The 27,265-nt window shown below is 51.1% G+C and overlaps 10 protein-coding genes and 1 non-coding gene across 11 annotated transcripts; 5 read left to right on the top strand and 6 right to left on the bottom strand.

Annotated features, from left to right (window-relative positions):
• Positions 1 to 538: 538 nt before the first annotated feature.
• Positions 539 to 2,413, bottom strand: CLUP02_05159 (glutaminase; the record flags this gene model as incomplete). Its single annotated transcript, XM_049284168.1, has 3 exons — positions 539 to 2,005; positions 2,062 to 2,197; positions 2,286 to 2,413. 3 exons carry the CDS (start codon positions 2,411 to 2,413, stop codon positions 539 to 541), a joined length of 1,731 nt encoding a protein of 576 aa, XP_049141311.1.
• Positions 2,414 to 2,583: 170 nt separating this feature from the next.
• Positions 2,584 to 2,881, top strand: CLUP02_05158 (uncharacterized protein; the record flags this gene model as incomplete). The annotated part of the gene is made up of 2 exons (XM_049284167.1): positions 2,584 to 2,645; positions 2,695 to 2,881. 2 exons carry the CDS (start codon positions 2,584 to 2,586, stop codon positions 2,879 to 2,881), a joined length of 249 nt encoding a protein of 82 aa, XP_049141310.1.
• A 545-nt stretch (positions 2,882 to 3,426) lies between these two features.
• CLUP02_05157 (uncharacterized protein) lies at positions 3,427 to 6,814 on the bottom strand (the record flags this gene model as incomplete). Its single annotated transcript, XM_049284166.1, has 3 exons — positions 3,427 to 4,307; positions 4,401 to 4,884; positions 5,930 to 6,814. The coding sequence occupies 3 exons, from the start codon at positions 6,812 to 6,814 to the stop codon at positions 3,427 to 3,429; spliced, it is 2,250 nt and encodes a 749-aa protein (XP_049141309.1).
• Positions 6,815 to 7,357: 543 nt separating this feature from the next.
• On the bottom strand, positions 7,358 to 8,089 carry CLUP02_05156 (uncharacterized protein; the record flags this gene model as incomplete). Its single annotated transcript, XM_049284165.1, has 3 exons — positions 7,358 to 7,760; positions 7,877 to 7,946; positions 8,041 to 8,089. 3 exons carry the CDS (start codon positions 8,087 to 8,089, stop codon positions 7,358 to 7,360), a joined length of 522 nt encoding a protein of 173 aa, XP_049141308.1.
• Positions 8,090 to 8,135: 46 nt separating this feature from the next.
• Positions 8,136 to 8,324, top strand: CLUP02_05155 (uncharacterized protein; the record flags this gene model as incomplete). The annotated part of the gene is made up of 1 exon (XM_049284164.1): positions 8,136 to 8,324. One exon carries the CDS (start codon positions 8,136 to 8,138, stop codon positions 8,322 to 8,324), a length of 189 nt encoding a protein of 62 aa, XP_049141307.1.
• Positions 8,325 to 9,469: 1,145 nt separating this feature from the next.
• CLUP02_05154 (uncharacterized protein) lies at positions 9,470 to 13,991 on the top strand (the record flags this gene model as incomplete). The annotated part of the gene is made up of 21 exons (XM_049284163.1): positions 9,470 to 9,514; positions 9,580 to 9,636; positions 9,688 to 9,899; positions 9,961 to 10,056; positions 10,103 to 10,252; positions 10,317 to 10,365; positions 10,744 to 10,832; positions 10,888 to 10,948; positions 11,008 to 11,082; positions 11,160 to 11,230; positions 11,290 to 11,485; positions 11,677 to 11,738; positions 11,795 to 11,956; positions 12,019 to 12,355; positions 12,434 to 12,636; positions 12,716 to 12,793; positions 12,873 to 13,170; positions 13,217 to 13,301; positions 13,371 to 13,533; positions 13,689 to 13,753; positions 13,807 to 13,991. The coding sequence occupies 21 exons, from the start codon at positions 9,470 to 9,472 to the stop codon at positions 13,989 to 13,991; spliced, it is 2,739 nt and encodes a 912-aa protein (XP_049141306.1).
• Positions 13,992 to 14,542: 551 nt separating this feature from the next.
• Positions 14,543 to 16,627, bottom strand: CLUP02_05153 (beta-xylosidase; the record flags this gene model as incomplete). The annotated part of the gene is made up of 3 exons (XM_049284162.1): positions 14,543 to 14,851; positions 15,001 to 16,252; positions 16,584 to 16,627. The coding sequence occupies 3 exons, from the start codon at positions 16,625 to 16,627 to the stop codon at positions 14,543 to 14,545; spliced, it is 1,605 nt and encodes a 534-aa protein (XP_049141305.1).
• Positions 16,628 to 17,121: 494 nt separating this feature from the next.
• On the bottom strand, positions 17,122 to 19,412 carry CLUP02_05152 (uncharacterized protein; the record flags this gene model as incomplete). Its single annotated transcript, XM_049284161.1, has 2 exons — positions 17,122 to 18,875; positions 18,938 to 19,412. 2 exons carry the CDS (start codon positions 19,410 to 19,412, stop codon positions 17,122 to 17,124), a joined length of 2,229 nt encoding a protein of 742 aa, XP_049141304.1.
• Positions 19,413 to 20,778: 1,366 nt separating this feature from the next.
• On the top strand, positions 20,779 to 22,252 carry CLUP02_05151 (urg3; the record flags this gene model as incomplete). The annotated part of the gene is made up of 4 exons (XM_049284160.1): positions 20,779 to 20,934; positions 20,999 to 21,326; positions 21,387 to 21,560; positions 21,615 to 22,252. 4 exons carry the CDS (start codon positions 20,779 to 20,781, stop codon positions 22,250 to 22,252), a joined length of 1,296 nt encoding a protein of 431 aa, XP_049141303.1.
• Positions 22,253 to 22,587: 335 nt separating this feature from the next.
• Positions 22,588 to 23,386, top strand: CLUP02_05150 (uncharacterized protein; the record flags this gene model as incomplete). The annotated part of the gene is made up of 2 exons (XM_049284159.1): positions 22,588 to 22,918; positions 22,977 to 23,386. The coding sequence occupies 2 exons, from the start codon at positions 22,588 to 22,590 to the stop codon at positions 23,384 to 23,386; spliced, it is 741 nt and encodes a 246-aa protein (XP_049141302.1).
• A 430-nt stretch (positions 23,387 to 23,816) lies between these two features.
• CLUP02_tRNA078 lies at positions 23,817 to 23,907 on the bottom strand. Its single transcript has one exon. It is a non-coding gene; the product is annotated as a tRNA-Val (tRNA).
• Positions 23,908 to 27,265: the final 3,358 nt, after the last annotated feature.

Below are 27,265 nucleotides of genomic sequence, written 5' to 3'. Positions count from 1 at the left end.
CTGAGCGTGATAGAGCCAGAAGAATAGAGATTGCTATCAAGAGAGGGGGGTGGCTTCGAGTCATACGACCGGTGATTCTCATGAGTCCTGTGGAATTATCCCGGGAGACACTGTAGCTCTGAGCTGCAGGCAAGACGACATCTAATGCTCTCAGAAAGACAGGGTGGGCTCATCGAATAGTGAGTGCATTAGAAAAGCCTCCAACAATCATTTACGTACTGTCTGGTTGACGCAGGATATTTGACAAGAGATCGAAACATGATCTGCTTGTCTTGAGAAGGCTCAAGTCTAGGGCACCGTGCTTGTGTTTAATAACCTTTACGAACTATATAGTGCACACCATCTTGGAATGGCTGGTTGTCAAAAGCAAGCTTACATGACATGTTGCACTTGAATCTCGGCGTATCATGAAGCTTCTCATCATCAGATTTCCTCATTTCTCACAATGCCCTAGATAACTCCCCACAAGTCAAGAGTGGCAACCAACATCTCCCAATAGGTCAGATATGAAAATGGTATCATTAAAGCACTGCGATAATCACCAACTGTCCTCCTTAAATACAGCCTGACAACCCATTCCTCCAATGAAATCCCTCGCATCCTTCTCAGACTTGAATACGTGTGGGTGCGGCTTCTTCTCCCCCTCCGCGTCAACCTCCATCCCCAACACCCCGTTCGGGTCAACCACAACAACACTCCGCTCATCCAGCAGTAACCTCCGAATGTTCTCATGAACGATCCTCTTGGCGATGTTATTCAACGAATACGCATCCCGAAACGAGAAAACAACCGCACACGCATTCTCATGCCGTCCCGACCCGGGATCCTCCGGATCCGGCGACCCCAGCTCCCTCGCCAGCGCCCTCGTCAACCTCTCTGACCCAGCAAACCGCACCGCGCCGCGCAGACTGAAAATGACCACCTCCCGCTGACAGTTCGGGTTATGCGGCTCATGCGCTCCCGCAACGAGCGTCGCCACCGAAGTCCTCACCGTCGCGCTGGCAATCTGGCTCACGTCCATCATGTGCAAGCCCATATCGCGCGAGAGCTGCTCGCACATGGCCACCCCGCGCACGCTGTTCCCCCGCTCGTCAAGCTTGGGCGAGAAAGAAGCGAGCCCGACCTGCCCCGGCAACGCGCCGATGATCCCGCCCGCGACGCCCGATTTCGCGGGGATCCCGACGTTGGAGACCCAGTCGCCCGCGGCGTCGTACATGCCGCACGTGGTCATCACCGACAAGACCTGCCTCACGCTCGTCTGCGGGATGACGGACTCGCCCGTCAGAGGCTGCACGCCGCCGTTGGAGAGCGTGGCGGCCATGACGGCCAGGTCGCGGACGTTGACGCTGATGGAGCACTGCCGGATGTACCCCTTTACGGCCTCGCGCGGGTCGCAGGTGATGATGCCCGCGGCTTTGAGCATGTACCCGATGCCCATGTTGCGGTCCGCGTCTTTGAGTTCCGCCTCGTAGACTTGTTCGTCTACGTGCAGCTGGCGGCCCGCGAGGCGCGAGAGGGCGGAGAGGATGCGTTCTGTGCGCTGTTCCAGCGTCGCGGAGGGGGACACGACGAGGGAGTGCGCCGTGATGGCGCCGGCGTTGATCATGGGGTTCATGGGCCTGTTGGACCCGCGCTCGAGGGAGAGGCGGTTGAAGGCGTCGCCCGAGGGCTCGACGCCGATCTTTTCGAGGACGGCGGGGAGGCCCGCGTCCTCTATGGCGAGAGCGTAGACAAAGGCCTTGGAGATGGACTGGATGGAGAACTCGACGCGGTCGTCGCCTGCCGAGTAGAGGTTCCCGTCTACCATGGCGAGGGCGACGGCCATTTTGGACGTGTCCGCTTTGGCGAGCACGTCAATGTAGCCCGCTGGGGCGCCGGCCTCGTTGGGTCGCGCATTCTCCAGGACGCGGTTGAGGTAATCCGGGATGGGGGATTTCATCTTCGTGTAAGTGGGATGTGAATCGTGAAGCCACGGTGAGAAGGAGAAACTCATCGTGAGTTTCCTCTCAGATTCGAGACAAGTGGGAAAGCGTATATATGTAGTTTGCACTTGGCGCTTACTAACAGCCCGTTTGTGCTGTTTTCAGCAGTTCTGCAGTTTAGCGGAATTCCGCGAGCCCACGCGATGGTACTGGCAAGAACGCCTTTTCTTTTCTTGTCAACGGGAACCGGTTTTGTTCCGTTGGCAGAACTCTCACTACGATGGTATGTTAGATGACTGTCTGTCGGGCTTTCGAATATCCACTACCTGACTCAACGGTGAGGCGAGTGATTGTAAGACCTACAGTTGGGAGTGAAACGTCGAGTAGAATTCGTGAAGCGTACCGGTAGTTGGATGATAATGATGAGAATAATTGAAAACGAAGAGCAACTCTGGTCCTTCGAAAATATCCCGGAAGCGCCGAGTCGCCATGAGCTCTTTTGATTGTAAAAATTGCCAAATTCGGTAACCCTAACAGTTCCACCTCGAGATCCGAAGCTGGTCGTAAATACGACAAACGCAAGGTTTTCCTTAGGTAAAAGGACCGGAAAATTTCGCATCTCGAGTTTCAACACCACAACCAAATTCGAATAATAAAAAACATGGCCGACATCGCATGGACCCCAAGAAAAGGCATCTTGGCAAAAAGAGGTTTGGCGAAAGAGTAGCATGCATTTCCGAATCTGCATCGAACCTCGCTAATCGCCGGCCAGGCTCTTCAATCGTGGTGACTTGCATGATCCCCGCATCTCATCGCTGCAAAGGGTCCTCAATATCAATATGTTGGTCCTGCGTCTGGCCGGGTGGTCGACATCTCAGTCAACGTCATCATCGTCGATTGCAGCCTCGCGATACTTGTCATCCAACTTTACCTTCGATTATCAACCTCAAGTGGCATAACCAGAAACCTTATGGCATCTCACCAGACACAACGATGCTAGTTCAGAATTTCTTGATTTCTACTGACCTCCCAAATCCAGGACCAAGGCCATGCTGTCTAATATCGTACAGAGTATCAGCAGCCTCTAGGTCCAGAAAGGGTTGGTAGCTTCCTCCCAGGAAAGCTCTACGGGAGACCTCTACCAAGCCTCCCATCCCCCAAATCACTGCTGCACTCAAAAACCACTTTTTCTTTTTCTTCCCGCCACACCGCCGCCATGCCTGAATAATCACTAGTTTTTAGGGGGGAACTACTTGTACAAGATGATGCCGTCGGCCGTGAAACTATAGGACGAGCAGCAGCGTATTGCCGCCCGTATGCTTTGATGCAAAAAGGAAATTGAAAAGCACAAAAGGGAAGAAAGCCATGCTTCCCTCCCATCCCTGTGAACGCCTTTGAAAATACACGATTTTTGGTTCTCCCCCGCCCCCTTTGAGCCTGGAAAATGCTGCAGAGTGTGAATGCTGATAGGAAAAAAACGAAAAATCTGGTTGGATCAATATGATCAAGGCTGTGCTGGAGCAGCCTGGTGGGGGTGTGCCGCAATATTGACCCCGGGACTGATGTACGCTCTGATGGCAATCTCGCCGAATCGCCGGACCACGTTTGTTGTTCCGCCGGTCACTTGTGCCTCATCCTGAATGAACTTGTTCGCTACGAAGAGTCGGTTCTTAGGGTCGGACTCATCCATATGCTGGGGCACATTCCGCTCAAAACCGACTTCCACGCGAGGAGAGAGCTCTCGTGAGATGGCGATGGAGTAGATGAGATCTCGGTTCTCTCTTCCACCGAGCTGCATTCTGAGTTTGCCGAGAACCTCATCACGCTTTGCTGGGTCGTAACAACACAGATACTGTGCAAGGTTATACCAGAACTCAAACTCCTGCTCGCGATGAGGCTGGGTGTCAGGAACAGGAGGTGTGAGAGGATTTGAGGACAAGAAGTCGCCGCAGAGGAGGGTCTCCATGACCTTGACTCGGTTGGCTGCTTCTGTCAGGTCATCCGGAGGTGGCAGAACCTTGGCATCGGCGTTGGACGAAGGGGGAGCGCTATTGCATGGCAAGATGGCCAGGGCCCAGATCAACCGAGTCTCGAGAACTCCAGAATGGGTCATCTGGGTGTGGTCATTGGCCGGGACAGACTGAACAATCTTGAGGAACGAGGCAAATTGGCGCAAGAGTTGCTGGCTGTGCTCAAAGGCAAACTTTCCCTGGGCATCCTGCTTCTGGAAGTAGTTTGCCTCGAAGAAGGACTGGAGACCGACAGCATAGACCTCGCGATAGACGTTGATGATCTCGGTGAGTAGCTCGGGAGTGAGGGCAATCTCCTGGGTGGGAGCAGCGGGGCCCAGGAGGCCGATCAGGTCATCGACCTTCATTCTGGTGGCTGTGTAGGTCGTGTTAGTACGAGGGTTTGAGAACGAAGCAACAACGGCTGAAAGAGAACAAGGCATGTACAATGATAGCGGGAGGGTCGCACCTCTGAGATGGTTGTCGAAGCCTGCCCTTTGCTCGCCCGAGAACGACTGAGTCTGAGTAGAATGTAACGTTGCCGGGGCGGGTAGGTTTTGCAGAGCTGGATCTATCGGGGCCGCAAAGTCGTAGGCGGTGGGCTCGGGTTTGATGCCGGACGCAGCAGAATTCAAGGCTGGATCGAGAGGGGCGTGCGAAGATGGAACGGGAGGATTATACGAGCTGGGCAAGACGGCGGGCTGGTTTCCGTAGGGGTTTGATGGAGCTACCGGCACGGGGACCTGAGGCGCGGCAGGCGTTGAAGGTACAGTCGGGACCGGAGGTGGGACGGATGATGGCACGGACGGGATGGTCGGCGTCGGCACCCGCTGGGCGTTCGGAGCGGGCTGGATTACGGAAGGACCTGGCTGCTGCTTGAAGATGGGGTCGTATCCCAAACACTCTCGCTTCGACTTTTTACAGTTGTTGCAGGAGGGGTGAGCCTCGTCACACTATAAGAGATGGTTAGAATGGCGGCTTTTACTGAGAAAAGAGCTCAACCAAGAGTGGCCTCGTGAGCGAGGAATGAGAACGACAACGGGTATGTATGTGTAAGACAACTGGGAATATGAGAGTGGGGAAATGCAACGGGTGAATATGCAGATGCCGTTTGCGGGCGACGATGGTAGGGCTGTGTGTGAGATGTGTGTGTATTGGGGGTGATGATGAGGTAAGGTGAATGAATTGAAGTTGGAGTCGATGAATGTCGCAGATGGGACGAGGCTAGGCCCAGCTCAGGTAGCGGCAGTCGCGACAGATGGGTGAGGGTGGCTGGTGCTTGGAGTTTTTGGAGGCGTGTCCGTCCAGGTTCTCTCTATGGTGTGGTGGCTTGACGCTTGTCCTGAGGCCTCAACCAAGGCTGGGAGGCTGGGAGGCTTGGAGGCTTAACTGGAAGGGAAGGAAGGAGGGGAGGGGCTTTTCTTGCCGGGCAGGCGGGCGCGGCGGTCGGTTCTGCAGGAACGGAAGATTGCTCCTCCCTGCGGGCGTGGGCGCGGGCACGATCCCGGAACGTGGTTCAAAGGCATGGCTCCCGTCCTCGCTTCGCAGTAGCTCCAGACCAAGCGAACATCAAGCGACCGTTTTTTTTTGGCGAAACCACGACTCGGTTCGCTTATCGTAAAGTTTGTTTGGTTCTTTGCCATCTTTTGCATTCCCGAGCTTTTCAAAATGTTGCCTTTCATGCGCGCGCTTTCTCGGATGGGGAGTCTCGAGAAAATTTCCCCAACTGCCTCTTTACCTCGACAACGCCCAATTCGTAGCGGGGATATGGTGATATGAAAAAGACGGAAAAAAGGACAAACAGAGCAGAACTTCACGAGAACCATTACTAACCTTGATACGGCGTTTACGACAAGTTAGGCAACCTGTCTTTGTGCGGCGCTTGATCTCCTAGTAAGAAAAAGAGGTAAACCCCAACCGTCAGCTTTTATCCAAACGAGCCACTGCTACTGCCGGAGCAGCCTTCTTCCGTCTCTTTGCATATCCCTTCAAACATACCTTCTTCGGCCCACCGGGACCGCGCATCAATCTAGGATCGTGCCCGTGGGGGATTTGATACCTCAGGTGGTTGAGATCCTGCGTCATATATGGGTTGCTCTGTACTCCCGGCGGGAGGTAGTATTGCATGCCTTGGTTGGGCGCCATCTGCATCTGCATCGACATCGTCTGAGGAGGCGGCGGCGCACTTTGTTGGTAGTGGTGTTCGAGGCTCTTCATGCTCGGCAGAGAAGGAATCGGCGCGCCAGGGCTGGCTCGATATGGGTCCGCCTGAGCTTGCGTCTGCTGAGGGTGGTAGGCATATTGGTTCGGCGGCATAGGACCAGGTGACGGGAAGGCATTGGGGCTCGGGTAGCCTCTCTGGGAGCCATGAGGGTGCTGATTATGCGCCATGCCGGGCGAGTGTGACTCCCTCGCGTCGCCGTTCTGCTGACCGTTCTGCTGAGGAGGGAGAGGCGCAGGAGCTGCCACCGCAGGCGTAGTAGACTCAGTCGCAGTCGCAGTCGCAGTCGCAGTCGCGCTCGTGGTCGAAGGACCAATCGCAGGTGCCGCAGCAGTGCCAGGTACGGACGCGTTCGCAGTCGCGACGGACGGGGTCTCGGTGGAGGGAGTCGGTGTCTCGATGGAGGTCAAGGTCGGTGTCGTGGAGAGAGGAGCAGGAGCAGGAGCAGGAGCAGAAGCGACGGGAAGAAGAGGAGAGGTCGAAGTAGTCGGGGGGAGGATAGAATTAGTAGAGGTTGTCGAGGGATCCGTACTAGGAGCGGCGACGTCGTTGACATCAGGCACAACTGGTACAGGCACAGGCGCAGGCACAGGTACAGGCACGCTGGAGGTGCTGGCACTTGTGCTGCTTGTGCTGATGCTTGTGGTGTCTTCTTGAGCCATTTCGATTTTAATTAGAAATTTTTATGGAGCCACGATTGGACTTGTGAGGTCGACCAGGGGAAGAGGCGTGGATGGAAGGAAGCAGCAGCGTGGATGCGCGACACCCTGGGTGCAGGTTGATCAGGAGCTGTGCCTGGTGCGTGGTCCCTGTTCTCAGCGTCGCGACTCGAGGCGAGATTTTTTTTTTCGTGTCCAGTCTTGCTTGTGGCTCGACTGCTGCTGCCACTTGCTGCTGGTCCCGGGACTGACTGGGAGGAGGCGGGAGGGGGTGCGGAGGAGCGGCAGCAGGAGGAGGAAAGGAAGGGTACGCGTAGGGGTGCCTGTGGGTGTGTGCGAAGGAGGAATTCGACTTGGGGTGGGCGCCTTTTCGGACCAGTGTCGTCAAGCAGCAGCACGGAAGGAGGTCTTTTCGGGACCGGGACGAGCAGAGAAAGAGAGGAGAAGGGCGATTGTGGATGGCCAGGAGTTTCTCCTGCAGTTCTGGACCCCCTGTGCTGCTGTGTGTCGAATGTGCAGTGCAGTGTGCAAAGCCAACGTCCACCTTCAGTGTGCAGTGCAGAGCAAAGCACAGATTGTCTTGCGCGCAAAGTGGCAGACGACGTTGTTCGGGTGGGTGTTGTGATGTCGGCCGAGAAGGAAGGCCTGCACTAAGGCAAGGTAGGGAGCGGCGCGCGAAGAGGGAGAATCGAGCAAGCCAGCGGCCCAGCCAGATCTGCACAATTTTCGCGCGACGGGTGCTTGGGTGCGCGGGTACTTGGTGCTGGGAGCAGGACCTGGACCTGGGATTGCTTGGATGCTGGATGCTTGCTTGGATGAAGGGGACTCGTCTTCCCGTTTCTCGGCCCCAACACTAACAGGCTGTTTCCACGCGTGCGCGCAGGACGGAGGGGCCAGGGGGTGGTCGGGGTACGGAGTATATCCGTCGTCGTCTGCTCTGAGCTTGAGCCTTGAGCACCCGGTTGTAGTCTGTACGAAGTATCCGTAGGTATGGCAGTCTGCGAGGTGTGACTGGGTGACTGGGTAAGGTGGTCTTGATTCCGAATGTACCTGCGCGTACCTTACAGAGAAGGCAAGCCGCAAGCCGCAAGAGGGGTCGGAGTCGGGACGAGGCCAGTCGAGAATAAGATGGTGTCTGGTATTGGTCAGGGAAGACGGCGTATTGGTGGTGCGGGTGGATCTATCAGAAGGAGGCGGTAGAAGAGGCGGATGATGTTAAGGAACGAGACGAGGAGACAGCGCGGGCGACAGGCACAGGCACAGGCATTGGATGCCCATGGGTGAGTTTGAACGAGGGGGTGAATTGTGCTGGCTTTCGTAGTGTATGTACGGAGTAAGGAATTTTGGTCACTGGTTTGTTGGTGGTTGTGGTCGCGCTGCTAGGTACTCGTTGTGGTGGGTGGTGGGTAGTGCGCGATGTGAAGGTCCTATTCTGTTTTCCCTTCCCTTTCTTCCTTTTCGAGGGTGGGTCAGATATTCGGAAAGTGAAGGCAAAGGCGCAGGCGCAGGTTGACGGGCCGACGAGAAGTCTTGGCCTGGCGGCTGGGACACCCGGTTTGCTGGCCTGTATGTACTGTACGGAGTAGTGCGTAAGGTACTCCGTAGTGTAGGAGGATTGGAGTGTTTGGAGCGTTTGCTGCCCAGTCCAGTATCCAGGATGGTGGAGAGTGTTTGGGAGAGAAAGACGCGGGTCAGGGTTGACCGATTGTGTCGGGGTTTGCAGGGGGCCGTTCGAGATCAATTGTGGCCGCCGCCGCCGCACGTTGGCAAAGGCCCAAAGAGAATTAAGAAAAGAAGCGAACGGAGTGACGGGACAAGTGGGCGGGAAAGGCGCGGGATGGGGAGGCAGGATTTGGGATGGAAGGAAGAGGGAAAAAAAAAAAAAAGATTTCGGTGGAATGGGCCAAGCTCAAGGTGTGGAAAGGTCAGCGGGAAGGAAGCTAAAACTTACTTACCTTACTGCTCAGCTAAGGTACCTTCCTTGGGTTGCCTATGGGTAGTGCGACCTTCCTCAGTAACCTCGAGGTACGGTGGCCAATCATCAATTGAATTAATTGACTTTTTTTTTCTCCTCTTGAGATTCTTCCGTCCCTGCACACGTTGCTTCGTCTTAGGTAAGGCAGGCCACGACTTAGTCGATAGGCAAGCACAGCAGGGAACGATGGTGCTAAGTGAACTTTGCAGAAAGAGGAAAGGACCAGCCGCGCGGAAGGCAAAGTCTAAAGACAAGATGGCGCCAATACGCGCGAAATTCACACCGGTTTCATTTGATCAAATGGCACGGCCGCTGTCCACGTCCATGGCGCCTGCCAACTTTGGTCTCTGTTGGGCAAGTAAGCACATCAAGTAAGGTAAGGTAGGTACCTCAGGTAAGGTAAGTAAGGTACGGAGTATTAAGGTACACAGTAATGGAAGGCACAAGCACCGACTGCAACTTCCATCTTAGAACTCGGCCTGCTCCTTCCATCTGTTGATTTTCGTGATTGGCTCGGATTCACGAGAATGGTACGTAACCACGCAGTGCCTTACCGACCTTACCTTACCTGGTAAGGTACCTAGATTGAGGTAACTGACCTCAAAGTCACGTCGAGTATCGACATCTCAAGGATATCTACCTAGGTACCTTCAGCCAACTTGCCATTGCCTGCCAACCTGGAAATGGCCGACTTTGACACTGACAGCATCTCGTTTGGGCTCTTTGCAGTTTGCTGCACCACTAGGGGATTTTAGCCCAGTGGAATTCGTCCCGACCTTTCCACTAAAGCGAGCCGCCACCGTTCGTCCCCGCCACTGTTCGTCCCCGTCTCACTCTCGACGCTCCTCATGTACCCCATGTACTTTTTGATGTATCCGAACCTCACCACACTCATCCAAAGCTCACCTCAACTATTAATTACCTCCAGGTTGGATATTATGCTAGGTACCTTGCTATCCAGCAACCACTGGGCTGTGGACGTGGAAAACTTCCCGAATCGTCCCTCTACCCGCGACACGCCTCTAGCTTGCTTCCACCATCGATTCAACCGGGCCACTTGCAGCCTTGTTTGGTCCGATGCCCGGGACATGCCCTGATGCCACGCATACCGAGGTGCGTACGGAGCACGGAGCCATCCTTTTGTTTCCTATCCTCTTCCACATCATGAGATGAGGGGGTACAACATGTCAAAAGACGACTCCCGTCTGCCCCCTTGGATGCTTAACCACTTGACACTTGTGACCTCCGGGTTGACACAAGTTAGAAAGGCGTAAGAGGTCACCGGTCGAGTCTTTCATAACCTCTAACCTGCCTAGACGCGATCCAGAAGGAAACCACTCATTCTGTGACTCGGAAGAGGGTCTCCCCAACTCCTGTCGGCCCCGTGTTGGCCACCCCCGAGCCTTGAACCCAGGTCGCCCAGCGAGTGACAGGCCCGTTTTCTGTGGCTGGAAGCTCACTGCAAGGTGAATATCGAACCATCCGCCCCCCCTCCCCTCCTTCAAACATCCCGGCCTGTCCAATCCCCAGCCGACGGGACAGTCTTAGTCAGATGCCATTCACAATGGAAGGCAGGCAGGTACGAATAAACTACGAGTTTCCGTACCTACCTATCCTCTGTCTTTCTACCTTACCACACACGTGCCGCAGTAGTGTGTACCTACATACCTTTCTCCATGAAAAGGTAAGGCAGGTGCGGATACTCCGTACCTTCTTTACGGATACCCACGAATAAGGTACTTTGCACTTCGGTCCGCCTGCACCGAGTTCGCAGGTCCCGTCGCATAGCACAATCAACACTTGTGCAACACTCGTCCATCAGTCACACCGAGCGAGGTTGAAAAAGGCAACATGTTTGATGAAATCTCTCTTTGCAATACGACTATATAATTGCCTTCTATATTCATCATCAATAATACCCGTTCTAAGAGAAGCAAAAAAAAGGACTCCGATGCAGGCACCGCTACCTTACTACTACAATTCCCCCGTCGCACTCGATCAGGTACCAAAAGGAGACTTGCCTTGCCAGCTCCTCCAGGCTCCGAGGTACTTCTGTCAAAAGTCCCACTACCTCCTTCTCCAGCCACTAATGCACCTGCAGTAGCTCCGTCTCACATGTGCGTTACGTAAAGGGGTACCGTGACCGCATGTCCCACCGGTTGGTCTGGCCGCGTCTCCTCCACGTACTCTCGCAAATCCGATGCAATTTCAACACTCCCAGCCAAGCCACCGTGGCCACCCCCCCATGCAGCAAATCGTTGCTCTCAACGCCTCGTACCGCACCTCTTCGCATGAAGTTGCAATTCCACCAAAGCCACACTCGCAGCAGATCATTGAGGCGCTACCTTGAACTGACCTCATCTTCAATTTCAGCCCTGCACTTTCGAACCCTCTTCTGCTCTCTTGGACCGCAGAATGTTGACCGACGACATCATCGTCATATCGTGGACGTCGTCAACTTCATCCAAAAGAACATTGGATGATTTCCGCAATCCCAACTCAGTCCGCCGCAGTCTCCGTCCCTACGGATACATACCACGGAGTCTTACTACGGAGACCCTCTAGTTGAGTCTAGCTTCTGCTGCTCTGCATCGTCATCTTCCAGGCCAAACCCTCCTCAATCTATCCCACTCTATACCATCCCCGGCCCTGGTCTCTCCTGTGCTACCTTGTCCTGTTTGCTCTACTCTCTACTCCCGGTGAGCCCCCCTCCTATCATATCACCTGTTCTCCCCCCCCCCCCCCCCCCCCCCCTCCCCCCCCCCTCCCCCCCCCCCCCCCTCCTCCCCTTTTCTCTTTTTCCCTCCCCCCCCCCCCCCGGGGCCCCCCCCCCTACCTTTCCCCCTCTTCCCCCCCCCCCCCCCCCCCTTTGTGTTCGTTGACTTTGCAGCTCCCCGTTGGCCCCATGTCCCGCTCACGCGCCCTTGCTCCAAGTAGAGTTCTCGAAGCCCGGTAAACTATCCTGGCGTCCTATTCGAGTCGAAGCTTCACATTGCCAATATATCCAGTTGCCTCGGCCAGTGCATATGGCTATTGTCTGCTCGGTGTCAACCAGCCAACATTACTTTCATCACGCGTCCTAGACAGCATAGCATATGCAAAGAACTGGACACCTGTAAAGATCTGCCTAGGACATCTATTGCCTGCAAGCCAGCACCGGCCTTCGCACCGTAGAGCTCCGGAGCACATGTCAAAGCACTAATAGGAGTTGTTGCGCCGCGAGCATGACAAGTCCCAATAAGAAGACCGGCCGGGGAGATTATCCCGTCAATCGATGCCCGTCAATCGATGCCCGTCAATCCCCGTGGGATCTGCTTCACCGTCATCTCAGTGATGGCCCTTTCGTCTCTATCCGCAAGACCGCCGCCAGCCACGACTACTCCGTCAGGTCGTCAACAACGACTAACAACCAATATCCGTACGGCTGGCTTATTCCGCCATCCCGTCACTGCAAACAAGCACTTCGTTCATCCCGCCTTCTGTCTTGCCCGCCTAGCATGACCCATGCTCGCATCCACACCCGACCAGCATCTCCTTTTTCAGCCTCCATCTCGTACCCAATATTGGGGGTTTCCAACACTCATCTCTAATCGTCCGTGCTTCTTCATGCGTCGCCCCGGGGTCGAGAGAACTATTGAATTCCCAAGCTCTTCTTTGGGGAATCGAGCATGTACGCAATGCTTCGTCAATCTCATTCGCAATCTCTGGCCACGCAGCTTGCTCCGTCTCTTACCCAAAAATCATCAAAATATCCATGGCTCTTAACGTCCCCACGGTGGTATCGATATAGCACAGCCGGCATCCCATGCCTGCACCATGTCGCGTCGCGTCGCTTCGTTAATCGCCCACCGTTGCAACCGCCCTTTTTACCTTTTTGTTTCCCCGCATATCCGGAGCTTCTACGCACTTCCCTCACGAGGTTAGTGCAGACCTTCCGAGGTCATTATTGCCAGCCGAACCGGGTGCTTCCCCCGCCCGTATCGGAGGCCTGGCGACCCCATCACCATGTCCGCCCTTTTTTATCTTGAGGCAATTCCTCAGTCTTCTAATCGACATTATGACTGTGTGTACATATCGCATTCGGAGTGACTTCCATTTCCGCAAAAAAAGGCCCGATCGCCAGAAAGGCGTTACACGACATTGTGTAACCCCCTTTCTCCTATCCGTACCTATGATGAGCCGTCAGAACTTCATACACAGGTGGACTTTGCGAGGGATTACCACGTTGCCGTTGCGCCGTGACCCCAGCGTTTTGTGCCTGAAGATCCTTTCCGTCTTTGCTTGCCCAAATGCCGATAACCTTGTCTTCTGGCCCCTCTGCGTGCTGTATCCTTCAGAGGCTCAATCTACAAATGCCTGGACCGCCTATACTGAAGTCGGCCAAGTATGACATCAAGTCCGAGACGATCTCTGGCTGCGCAACACGGCAGTCTTGTCAATATCTCTGCTACTTCCGGCTTTTCCGAGCGTGCATGTTCGTGAGACTTGGAGAGCTTTCAATCCCCACGTTTTATTGTCTGCCCTCCGAATGCAGTAGTACTCTACAGCCTCTTTATATCTATGAACTCGGCATTGATAATACAGTCAGCTGTACGGTATTTGCGGCCTGGCTTCTATATCCATGGGATAGGATCAGATCACCAGTGCGTATAGTAGTCGCTGCTGATTGGAGTGTGGCATTTGGTGTCTGCATCTTGTCGCCTCGCCGAGCACGGCCACGCTCTACCTTCCAACTCACAATGAAGGCGTCTGAGAACAGATAGTATTTGTAAATAGCGGTCATTCCCCAGGGGGTATTCTGCATAGCATACTTCTTTGCTGATGGACTTTGCTTATGATTGTAATGTCTTTTAGAACTCCTGGTTTTAGATCTCGCCGAGTGGAATGACTTGCGACATAAAGGCTGGTCACATCGTTAAGCATAGAGAATGGACCAATGTTACTTGTCATTGATGGAATCTTGGGATGTTGACAGGTAAGTTGGTACTTATACTCTCATCCGCCGACGAGAAATCACAAGCGGTCTTCGACTTTGATAGCAACAGGGCAGAGGACAAGTATACATGGATACGCCTAATGATAGAGGTACCAAAAGGCCGTGGAGATCGTTGTTCGTGTTCGTTTCCAACGGACGAGGAGCATGGACTTTCTTTAGAAACCTCATTACGTGGTGACTCTAGAGTAGATATCGTTAACACCGTCTAGATCATCCAGTACTCACTCAGGTTGTCAGTTCCTATGCCTCATCATCGTCTGGCAGGTATCCGTTATGGTATAGTTCTTCCTCCATGGACTCTGCGAGATGGAACTCTCGTTGTATTGGACCAGCGCTTAGGCACATTGAAGCTCGAAAATGGTACCAAGTTGATTTCATTGTCTGCTCCGCCGACCCAGCTCTCATTAAGCCACTCGAGGCGCTAGTAAGATCGCTGGGCCTGAAAGTCTTCTACGTGTCCATCATGAGAGTGCCCTATATATTGTTACAGCCACCCGTGGAGAGTACCGTAAAAGCTGGACGGAAAGTACTGCCGCACGCTGCAGGAATGAACCAAAAGATCCAGTTTACGTTGGCTTCGTTCATGCGCCCTGAGACTAATGTCCATTCTCTCAGCTGAGGAGCGTGGGGGAGTTGAAGTATTCGCTCAACGAGCTCAAGACAAGAAATTGCGACACGAACAAGATCAAAGAATATGTAAAGCAGCTGGGAAGGTGAATGAGCAGCCATCGAGTTGGCCCACTTTGACTTTGTTCAAGCACTACGCCCAATTGTCATAGTCCGGTAGACCCTCGTCAAAGTATACCTCCTCGACGCGGTTGAAGCCTACCTCCGGAGCGTCGTACGGCCACGGCTCTCCATTCCCGCTGGCGAAGAGGGCGAACATGGAGCCCTCGAAGTTGGGATACCCAGGGTTCGAGCTCATCTGCTTGGAGTTGAATGTCTTCAACCATGTGGGCGAAGACGCGTTGCTGCGAGAGTAGCCGAGGGAGTATTCCAAAGGCGAGGCGCGGATGTGAAGTGTTAGATCTGCGGAGATCGTTGACTCGCTGAGAGGGTATTCTGTTGACTAGAGGTAAGGTGAAAAGATTAGTACGTAGGCAGTCAACAACTTGAGAACGCGGGAGAACCTACATTAGATCGAGTTGTGGGACCAGTGGAAGTTGGCAAGAGGTCGACGTATAAGCACAGCCCAGTCGAATTCCAACATCCTCTTACGCCAATATCTTGATGATTGACTTCACTCAGATACGACGCAATTCCTACCGACTGCCTTGGTCCCAGCCCAGCCGACGTCGACGACAGTCTAGCTGAGAAAGTCATGTTCAACGACGTCTGCTTTCGAAGCACAGCAGCCGCCGTATCCCGGTCCCCGAGCGTGAAAACATTGGGATTGAACACGATCCCCGAGTCGTTGGCAACCACTCTCTTCCCGAACCCACCCGTCGCCGCCGCACCCTTCAGGCGGAAGTTCTCCGTGTACGGCGTCCGCTGCTGGTACCAGCTGATGCCTAACTCAGGGCCAGTAAAATCATCAACCCATTTCGCCTTGGGATACTCCTGATCTGGTCCGTCGACGCTCTCGCTCAATAACAGAGGCTTCCCTCCATTCATCGTCGGCCACCCGTCCTCCCAGTCAACCTTTACCAGAAATGCCTCGCGACCGAGAGGCGAGGCACCCTTTACGTTCCGTCTTGCTAACAGGGAGGCGTACCACTCTCCGTCAGGTGTATCAGTGAACGTTGCGTGGCCAGTCGACTGCATCGTGAGCTTCGGATCGGCGCCATTGTAGATGAGCGGGTTCGTCGGGGAAGATTCCCACGGGCCCTGGGGTGACTTTGAGCGGCCTATCGTCGCGCGGTGGCCTGTACTCGTGCCGCCTTCCGCTAGGAGGAGGTAGTACCACTCCCCGCGCTTGAACATCTTGGGACCCTCTGGTCTGGAGCTGGGCAGTTGCGGAAGTGTTCCGTTCCAGATATTACGGTAGGGACCGATGCATTTTCCTGTGCTGAGATCAATTTCGCATTGTGTTATGCCCCATAGCCGGTCATAGTTATTATTAGGCCCCATGAGGTTGAGGTGAGACTTCCCCGTAGCCGGGTCGTGAAACAGATCCGGATCGATGCCGTAAGGCTCCGCCCATGTCAGAGGGGACCAAGTGACGAGGTCCGGGGAGGAGATGTACCATATCCGCGGCCAGGAGCGGGAGTCCGGGTCGGAGCCCCATCGCGTCATGGAGGTGATGTAGAAGAGGCCGTTGTGGTGGGAGAAGGAGGGGGCCCAGACGCCCTCGCCGGCGGAGACGCCATAGAGGGCGAGGACGGAGGGGTCTTGGAGGGCGTGGGATACGAGGTCCCAATTTGCGAGGTCTGTGGACTTGTAGATTGGGATGCCGGGATAGTAGGTGAAGGAGGAGACTGCCATGTAGTAGGTGTCTCCGACGCGGAGAATGGCTGGGTCGGGGTTCCATCTGGGGAGGTGTTAGTGAGGTTAATTTGAGGTGATTGGAGAGGATGGTGAGCTTGACCCTGGGAGAATTGGGTTCTTGATGGCTGATACGACAGCTGCTAATAGCAGCGTCGCTCTTGCGAGGAGCTTCATCGCGTCAAGTTAGAGATGTAGCTTTGCTACCTCGAACTTGTAGCCGACCTCACAAAGACTTACATGTCTGTAAACGGAGCTCGGCCTCTCTTATACAAGCGACCGACGAGGAGTGCAAATTTCCAGCTCTAATAAGTCAGAACACCCCTGTAGACAAGCGTCCTAGCTTCCGCCCGGCCTTCGGGCCTGTCCGGGCGAACCCCCGATGCGCGCGGTGATGGGTCCGCGACGCGGGGTATATCATCGCGGGGGAAAATTGGCCGGGTAAAGACAGATTTGCAGGCGCTTTCCGATCCGTGAGCAGATCCCACCTTGAATTGAGCTGCGAATGCCCTGCTAATCACGTCATGGGCATCAAAGTGATAGGCGGAAATGTGTTATACCGTTGCTCTGTACTGCAGTCTCTATCTCAACGTCCTTGGCATCGCTCTTGCTTTATGATGCACGTTGGGCTAAGCCTTATCGTTTTTGATTTGGCCCGGTTGGTCTTTCCATAACATCAACATCGATCTCAGCTCAGAATAAGATATGATGGGTACTTTGAAGAACTGATTAATTCGTGGGCCTACCAGCCACCCGGATCTTGGACCTTTGAACAGTGCATTTTCCGTCTTTCAGACCAGTGAAACTAAAAGTCAACATCAACCCATCTCACCCGTAAGCGTAGAGCGCCCAAAACACGAATTAGATGTCTTTTTTGGCTTCCATTATCATTCGCATAGCCTTGTTACCTAGATCCTAGTGTAGTGTGACCTCTATCATAGTTTCTATCATGCGCAGACGGTCGCCTATGTCCAGGCCTACGTAGAGTCCAACACGACGGTATGTCCCATCTTGCGCCCTTCCAAGAATCAAACCTTGTGAGTTTTTGCCTAGACGCTGGTCATGATGATCTAGCGGAATGTCATCTTCTATCACATAACCAAGTATATGGAAACAAATGAACTCCGAAGGCAAGTCTTTTAACGAATGCAACTCTGCCCCAGAGTCGAAGCGCATTTGGATATGCCAAGGCGCAACGACTTCGTTCATACGGCTAAAAGCCTTGCCTCGTAAGGTGATGCATCCTGATACGACACCTCCATATGGTGCGACGTCGATGACAGGCTCCACTGAGACAGCGACCACTTCCGGCAATGGCGAGAGACCTATGCCGTCCGCCCGCGATGTAATTGCTAGCTTCTTATAGTCAACGAAGTCTTCGCTATCTAATAGCGAGGGCGTTTTCTTTTCTTGTCCAGATTGTGTATGTATACACGAGTCAAGGTGGGTCAAGTCAGGCAAGTGCCAGACGACGGCTCCTGGAAAGCTCGCCCAGGACCAAGACGGCGCTATGTAGGAGGAAGACAGCTGCGGAGTGAGGGGCTTCTTTGGCATCCATAAGAGTTGCAGTGGGAGGAGAGGCGTATTCCATAGCCCCGCAACGTATGGAGGTGTGTCGATATCACCCGACGGGTTGACCAAGTTTCCAAGTGTTTGGGCAACTCCTGAGATGGCCAACAGCCGGTCTTCAGGAACGGAGAGTGTCCGCTGTGAGAACTCTTCCACAACCTTGGACCATAGCTGGAAGATTGCTTCGAGAGGTGGATAAAGAATAGCATGAAGATCTGGGATTAGATGCTCGGGGTTTCTTGGGTTACAGCCATAGCTTTTGTTGTGGGCGATCCTATCCCTGTATCCCACCCAGTGGCGGGTCTTGAACATGTTATCCCGGAGTGATGCAGCACCTGAGCTTGGACCGAATCTAGTGGTCATACAAGCCCAGGATATCCGGCGAGTGCCAAAGGAGACCAACCGAGTGGCCAACAGAGACTCTTGCAACGTCCAAGCCCGGGTATCGATATGGTCAATCTCGTCTCGCGCCTCACCACGGAAGAGCTTGAAGCGTCTTTTGGATGAGTTATCTGGGCGAGGGTCACCGGAAAAAGGGAAGTAGAATCCTACATAACCATCCGGTCCTGTCGTGTTAGGCGGGCTGAGGAATCCTTCAGCACAACTTTTCGCTACTGCCGCGGAAATTGTGATTATAGAGTTGGCGTAGTAATGAGCCATGTCACCGACCTCTCTGGCTAAAAGAGCAGGATCGTTTTGAACAATGCAGAGGCTATCAACCCAGAGGAGTTTTACACCCAATTGTCGGGTGACATGAATCGCGTCCTGTATAGTTTTGGGCAGGTTTCTGACTTCTATTCCTGTCTGATGTCGAGCCAAGTTGACTGTAGTGGTCTTGATGGTCTGGTCCAGGCCCCAGCAGTAGGAGAGAGCAACGTATGGGTCAACTCTTTTGCTATGGGCTTGTCTAATACGGACAGTTCTCTCGTCCCCGGGGGACAGTTCGATGAACCGCAGAGGCCGAGTACCTGTTCCTTGTCGACAAGACGGGTGTGATTCAAGGCATACCTGGAGTCGACGACGAATTTGAGCGATGCCGCTCTCTGAAAAGGTACCGCCATCTATGGTTTGCCCTACGGCATCATCCGCGGAGGGGTCATCTGTACAGCCTCAGCAAGATGTACTGATAATGGGCGCTACCGCCAATAAAAATTCAGCTTACACGCGTCAGACTCAATGTCAAAAGTACCCCCTGTTGGACTCCAAGAGTAGTCGCTCGTCGACAGAAAAATCGAGCATTTAGTAGCGTCGGAGATGATTCCATTCACAGATTCAATCACCAAGCAAATCCTTGTCCGCAAGAGTTGCTCAGGCGGTGTCCTAGACTTCTCGATCTGTCCCCATATCCAGACGAAGAATGGACATCCTTCAGCGTTAGCAGCGGCAACCTGCCGCATGTTATGAGGCAAAAGGTTTCTCCACCTAAGGCTCCCTCGTTGGCGTGTCTTCAGTGGGTCGCTATGTAGCGACACCCATCTATTGATTCTCTCGGGGGCAACGCTTGATGTTGATATAAGAGCTGAAGCACAATGATGACACGTGTGACCTGCGGTCGAGAACGCGGGAAATTCGGCAGGTTGTAAAGATTCGCTGCGCCACGGGTGGGGAAAGTGTCGTTCGGCGTAGAATCTATCCATTTCCCTGTCCGATTTGGTTGGATAATATCCTACTTAGAGGATTCCAGGCGATATTTTTGAAGAAAAGGAATCTAGATCGGGCTTGATTGCGAGATTACTGAATTTCCTAGACTCTACCGGAATTTGAAGAGCGGCCGGGAGAAATCTTTCAGGCGCAGCTATGGGTGTTTGATTGAAATGAGGCTGAATGTCCTTAGTCGGAGGCCGCCTAGCACGTGATCTTTATGTGACCTCTACTTCAAGCGTTCGCGAACATCATGAGTAACATACTATCGACTGAAAGTTCTGACTTTCATTGTGAGGAGTTGTGTAAAGATGGCCCCGTTACCAGTTATCATATTTCCTTCTCCTTGATCAATGTAATGCTGTGTAACTACAGAAGTGATAGTAAACGCATGAAAATGTCACCGTACGAATTATACGTTAGTCTCTCTAGGTTAAAACAAACTTAGGCTGCAGCTTGCCTAAAATAACTCACTCCTAATTTGCTGGTGTAATTGACTTACACTGACGATAACAATTGGTGATTCCGCGAGGATGTCGGTCTATCGCAGGTTTTGGCAAGTTGGGCGAGCTTCTGAGCTTGCATTGTGAGCAATGAAAAGCCACCGTTGTACCATAACATTGGTATGCCATGAATTCATTCATTCATTGTGTTTCTTGTGATTCCCTTAGAGTGCGGGTTGCCACAATATCCTACTTCGTCCATTACAAGCAGGCACCTGGGACGACATTCAGAAAACGGTGTCTCTGTTCGCAAACCCTCCACAAAGAAGCGATATAGATAGCTTCACCGAGGACAAGGAATTCAATTGAACTTGCAGAACGGAAGACATCATGCCATATGTTAGTCTTTGACCATGAGCACCATAGTCCCTGGACCCTGAATGACTTCATTGTGCACCCACTTGGGTTGGCTAAACTCTACTCTAAGTCATGAGTGATGGTAACGTCAAGACATCGGGATCTGGGATTCAAGGTATTCTGTTGTAAACGATTGAGCTAGAATAGAGGCTATGTTGTGGTTTAATGAATTACTTGAATGTCTTACTTTACAACATCAGACATCACTTGACAGTCAAGCAACAGGCATTAGTGCCCGAATGCGAAGCGAGGGCCGCCAGTACCCGCCGGCGCCCGATGCGGTGTTAGTGTCTCAGTGTTTGTCAGGCCGATAAGGCGCTCCGGGCGCCGTCGCAGGTGCCCACCGCCTCCTCAGTGACATCGTCGGAGCTCCCCGCGACTCCTATTAGATAAGTGCGGAGTCGCCCTGCTTGTCCTTTGTCGTCGTGCATACATCGCTCACGGAGGGGGTTTCAACACTTTCATACTAATTCTCACATTTAACTTATTCAGATTGATCACAATGGATTCCGAAGTCAAGTACCTTCTCTCCCTGCGCGCCATCCGGGAGCGCGCGAAGATCGTTGGGGATGTTGCCAAAGCTGGGAACTTGAGCCACTTTGAAGTTCATGAAGACAAGCTGGATGAGGTGGTCGATTTCGTGGCTTCAGTTATCAAGGTCGGGACTAATTCTTCATTCACTTCGAAACCCTCGTACGGCAAGCCTAACATGAGCTCTTTAGCGCGACTACGGCCCGGACAAGTTCCATACAATCCCTCCTCATGGGCGTTGGCAACACTTTGAAGTCGGCAATGTGCCCCGCGTTACCAACATCATAGAAGAGTGGAAAGCAAGTGGAAGCGACGAGACCGAGGTCACCCGTCGTCTCATCGACCTATTTTTTGTGTCTGTGCTTTTGGATGCCGGGGCAGGTGATCATTGGCGATACAAGGAGCCCAAGACCGACCAGATTTATGAGCGCAGCGAGGGCATCGCCGTGGCTAGTCTCCACATGTTCAACGCCTTGGCCTATACAACATCAACAGACAAGGCCAACCCTATAGTCGATGGTAATCTTTGCAACTCTTATTTCAATATTGAAGACATGTGCTAACCACTATTACTCACAGGAAAGGGCCTGGAGCGCTTGGAGACAAGTGCACTAGCAGAGGGTTTCCAGGTTTCAGACAGCAACCCCATGCTGGGAGTTGACTCTCGCGCCGGTCTCCTTCGCAGCCTGGGAGAGTCACTTTTGGCCCATCCCGAAGTATTTGGAGCTGAAGGCCGCCCAGGCAACCTTGTCGGTGCGTTAGATGCTGCTGCCCCTGAAATACTTTCTGCGTGCTAACGACGAGTAGACTATCTGGTGAAGTCTGCCAAAGGGTCCTCCAAGATTGATGTGCTCTATCTCTGGGATATTCTCCAGACTCTTTTGATTCCTGCTTGGCCCAAGGATCGCACAACTATTGGCGGAACACCCATCGGCGATGCCTGGCCGTTGAGTACTTTACGCAAGGGAGCAAAGGCCGGCAGTTCCGACTCCCCTGCGGCAGGCATTCAACCTTTCCACAAACTGACACAGTGGCTCACCTACTCCCTCATGGTTCCATTCCAACGGGTACTCGGTCTGGAGTGGGTCAATGCTGGCTCTCTCACGGCCTTGCCGGAGTACCGCAACGGCGGCCTGTTCGTCGATATGGGTGTTTTGGCCCTGAAGAAGGAGACACTGGACCGAGGCTTGAAAGCATCGGGTAGCGAGCTGCCAATGTTCGAGGCTGGTGACGATGTCATCGTGGAATGGAGGGCAATGACGTTGGTCCTGATCGATAGCCTCTATGGCAAGATTCAATCTCGCATGGGAGAGGGTGTCGAGCTGAGCATGGTACAGCTGCTCGAGGCAGGGACGTGGAAATCTGGGCGGGAGACGGCAGCAAAGTTCCGGCCGCAGACCAAGTCAAGCCCAATTCTCATCAAGAGCGATGGCACTGTATTCTAGAGCTGCATGGGACAATGGTGCATCAAGGAAGGGCGGTCTACTAAAAAAAGAGGGAGCTACCTCCAAGCTTGCTTAGTCTGGTAGAGAGACTAGTCGAACCCGCATACCCGTGATTCCAATTGCCGGCACATGCTTTCTTCTCCAATGCTAGTAGAAGGGGAGTGATTGGTCCTCGACGTGGACAAAGGAGGGGAAACCGGAAACCTGTGGCTTGTTTAGATTTGAAGATCGTCACCGTGGCGCGCACCGTCTCCAATAACCGTGGCGCTCCAATCCCTCAGATGGCTCAGCTTGGCTTCGTACCTTAGGCACGGTAGGCCAGCAACCATGATAATATGATGCTACTGGATGCTTCTGATTATCCTTTGGGCATGCACCTTTTCCGTGATGCATCTTCTCTTCTGCTCGCCACTCTCGTACATGAGATCAAATTTCGTCCCAGCATGATACTGCCTATTCACGACCTTATCTACTCATTACACGCGACAAATGCGGGGGACTTTGGATACCAGCCAACCTATGATGTTCCGTGTATCAGGGACGGCATCCGAGGAATCGGCTGCGGACTCGACAATCTGCACTGTCCATGTGACACAGACGGACAGGAGGCCATGACATTGGTCCTGATATCATGTCTGGCTGGACGCACGCCAGTAAACATGCCGAGTAAGTCTGACAACCAATTGGCATTCTTCTACACCATCTGACAACTTAATCTCAACAGGAGCTCGAGATGCTGTATCGTCAGCCTGTGCACATGCAGCTAAGAGGAAAGGTCTAACCACTGGGCTCTTGTCTACCTTCAGCGTACCAAGAACCGTTGAAGTTGCCGTCGAGCAGCATGTATCGGCAAGAAACGCTTCTGTGAGCCAGCAAGATCAACTTGGTGATACAGTACCAACGAAGAGCGGGATGTCGAGTGGAGCTATAACAGGCATCGCCGTCGCAGTGGTTGCGGCCGTCCTCCTGGTACTTGCCTTGGTATACTTGGGACGCAAAAAGAGGAGGACCATTTTTGAAGAGGCTGGGTACGGCGGCGGGACTGCAACTGAGCTAACCGGGAAACGCAGTCCTATGCATGGGACAGGCACAGAAAGGACCATATCTCGAGAAGCACCATCGTCCGCTTACTAGTTCAAGAAATTTTGTCATGGGGTCGCTCAAAGGGACTTCCAGGACTGAAGGGCGTCTTAGTATATTGATGTGCCGGTTCCTCCACTTATGTCAATGTTGATATGGGCGACTAGCAAAAGAATGAGGGCGTAATCGGTCCTGGAATCTTAAAACAGACCTGAGGACAAAGCAGATAATCAAATAATATTCAATGAGCAGCTAAACTGCCAATCAGCACTCTGCCTTGCAGCTTTGATATAGGGGCTTAAGATGAGTCCAGTCAACCAAAACATAGACCGACAGCCTGACAGAAAAGCCGGATTATTGATTTCTGTTAACAAGACATAGTTTTGAGCAAATTCTTTGGGAAATTATACGACGTAGCAACCTATAAGCTACAGGTCACGGACAAGACAGGAGACGTTAAAGCGCATTTCCAAAAATAATGCTATGACCGTGGCAGGGCTCGAACCTGCGACCTTCTCGGGATCAAGTGCACATACTTGTGAACGAGAAATCATAATCCACTAGAACACACAGCCGAATAGCGATGGTAGGTAAGTCGACCCAACCCCTTTTGGCCACCCCCCCTTTTGGCCACCCCATTTCTCCATCCCAGCCACCGCATTAAAACCCTACCCACGATTTTCAAACTACTATAATAATTATAAAAATCGTCTAAATATAATTCTTTTTTATATACTTATTTATTAATATATAATAGTCTTATATACCGAAAATAAAGTTATTTAGGCTCTTAAGGCTATTAAAAGAGGTCTCTTAGTTAATCGGGCCTTAATTAAGTTCGGAGTTCTAAGGTTAACTCTTTATAACCGTAAGAGAGGCTTTTAAATAAGGGTAATAGTATTCGCAGACTTCTAAAGGCTTTTTTTATAATAAAAAGACTAGCTAGCTTAGTAAGTTCGTATTTAGTATAATCTAGGCGTTATACTAATTTATAAATAGCTTATAAAATTCGCTAAACGAGTTCTAAGATCCTAGGGGGATATAAATCCTCTTAAAAAAAGATAAATAAACGCTTTCTTAAGGAGGAACTTATTAATTAAAGTCTAAAGAAGTCGTACTATCGATTTAAAATATTTAAATAGGGCTATTACTAATATAATTAAGTTATAGTTTAGATTACTTAATATACTAAAGATTAGTAATATTAAATAAGCTAATAAGTATAATATAAATAAGATTAATATCCTAGAGGGTAAGGGATTTAATAGCCTAGTTTTAGGCAAAGTAGAGACTATAGTAATACGAAAAAAAAAGCTTAGTTCGCGTACTTAGGTATTTATAATCGAGTATATCTCTATTAATAGTTAAGCTATTAAACTACTAGTTATATATAAGGGAAAGTCGGTATAATAATAGTAGTTTTTATTTAAACTTAACCCTTATACTAGTTAAGAGTTTATAATAATAAATAATAGCTAAACGACTAATAAGACTACCCTTAAATAGTTAAAAATAGTGTTCTTATTATAAACTAAGACCCCCCCCTTTAGGGGGCTTAGTATACTTAATAAGCCTTAATTATTAGTTTTAAATAGCTATAGGAGTTATACGACGATAGAATTTATATAGGAATACTATAGAAATAACGTCTACTTACTATTCTTATTACTATATACTTCCTATATCCTCTAGCTATTAAATATAGCTATTTTTAGACCTATTAAGTCTAAGTATAAGAAGGAGCTTAGTAGGGGGATATAGTAAACAATTTTACTATCGTTAGAAAGCGGTACTTCTTAAGCTATTATTAAAAAGCTCGTTTAGCTAGTTTAACGTTATTAAATATACGAAGTAAGTAGAAAGTAACTAGACTATATCCCCCTAATATAGCTAGACTATTTACTAATCTAATAGTCCTATTTAACCTAGTTATACTAACTAAAAAGACCGTAAATACTAAGTAAGTAACTAGTAATACTAAAAAAGCTATTAATTAGATATTAGCGGCGTTTATTATTAACTAGTTAATATTTAAAAAAGCTAGCGAGCTTTACGATTAGTTAAAGTTATTTATAGAGCTTAGTCTAAACTATAATACTTAACGACTACTATTTAAAAGAATAAAAAAGGTATTTAGCGAGTAGGCCTACTATTTAGTAGTATCTTAGTACTATATTTGAGTTTTAGAAGCTAAAGTTAACTAATTAAGGCTATAGAAAAAGAAAAGTATACTAATAAACCTAAATATTAGGTTCGCGAATATCTAGGATATATAGAGAGCTTAGGAGGACTCTAGCGACCGTCTAGTTAGTCCTAGTCGACTCATAAGGGTCGAATTACCTAGGGAGAATAATAACTATATTATTATAGTAGTAGAAGATAGTTAATTAATTAAGTATAGTTAGTAGCGATGTTTTAATACCATGTTTTAATAGGGTGGCCAAAAGGGGGGGGTGGCTAAAAGGGGGTGGGTCGACTTATATGGCCGTTCTGGGTCTAAGAAGCTGCAGGTCTCCGAAGTGGATAACTACTCGTGATCCGTTTTGGTGTTACGATCAAAAGAGAGGTTTATCATCGTCTACTTAACAAATAGAATGTGGGAAGAGGTTGAGAATACGTTGTATCGGACGCCAGAACTCTTGATGTTTGCTAGAGCGAGATGTGTGCCATTACGCACCATGCGTTAGACTTTGTAGCTTCGAGAAATCGTTTGGTCCGACAAGTAATTCCATATGCGCGTGTTGAAAAAGAAGAGAATAGGAAATGTGAACTGCCTATGCCGTAGCGTGTGTGACAAGGTGGTCATCAAGGGCTTCCCTAATTAACCAGGTGTATTCTTATCCGAGTGACATATTCGCCTTTGAGACATATCAGTCTGTACAAGGCAGAAGAAACTTACAAAGTGCAGTAGAGGTTTAGCGCAACATTGAGTTGAAGGAATTAGAGACAGAGAGTTGCAAGCTTTAATCAAACTCAGAGCTTTCAGAGAGAGAATTCACTCGGGGCCAGGCTCCAGGTGTTGAGGTCAGATATGAGTGGCTGCAGCCAATGCGAAAGACGTGGCATCTCTCCATGCGATGTTGGCAAATTAATGAACCGAACAGCTGATAAAGAAAAGCTGTGATGCCATTCTCGGCGATATTTCTGCCGATCAAGACGCTTCCGTGTAAGCTACTATTGTTGAATGTCCTTAAGTCGAGGATTTCTCTTTCCTAGATCAATCCGCATATGTAGCTCCTTTACATCAATACGACTTGCAGCGTGCAACGATTTGTTGTTGTCAACTCGTTATGTGCCCAAGAGCTCTGATAGAACCAAGCACAGCATGTTGCCGTCTTGGAGCATTAAAGCTCATATGCCAAACTCGACGACATGAGTCAGAGAACCACATCAGAGAACGTTGACGAGATTTTGTCCAGTTAATTGACTGCACAATATAATTCTCCAGTAATACTAAGCTAATATAGTCGGAAACGGATGTATCAATTTAACTTTCAGCCCTGTAGACCGCCAAGTACACAAAAAGCCGGATGAAGCCGATTTATGGCTATCCTTCCCACCTTTAATCGAGCGCTTTCGCGACTTTTGATTAGAGGGGGCAGATAGCCTCAGCGCACAGATCCGAGACCCCCATAGAAATTGCGGAACCCAGCAATCCTCATATCCATAAATCAGACTGGTTATTAGTTCGGTCTCGGCTTTCTCTCAGGGAATCCGCGCATCACACGGGCCCGCGACAACGTCTTGAAGTCCGCTCCCCGTACATTTCCACTTACGAACAAATTTCGTATATGAGTGGTTTTGATTGAATGAAAGAAGTTATTCGTTTACGTACAATAAGTTTTGGACTAGGATACTGTATTATACAATCTTATATAGGTTGATATAGAATAGCAAACCTTCGCAAAAGTTAGCCAACCTTTTTCCTCTTCA

The sequence above is a fragment of the Colletotrichum lupini genome, chromosome 3 (genome assembly GCF_023278565.1).
Source record: "Colletotrichum lupini chromosome 3, complete sequence".
Lineage (NCBI taxonomy): Eukaryota > Fungi > Ascomycota > Sordariomycetes > Glomerellales > Glomerellaceae > Colletotrichum > Colletotrichum lupini.
This window is presented reverse-complemented; position numbering and strand designations above follow the sequence as displayed.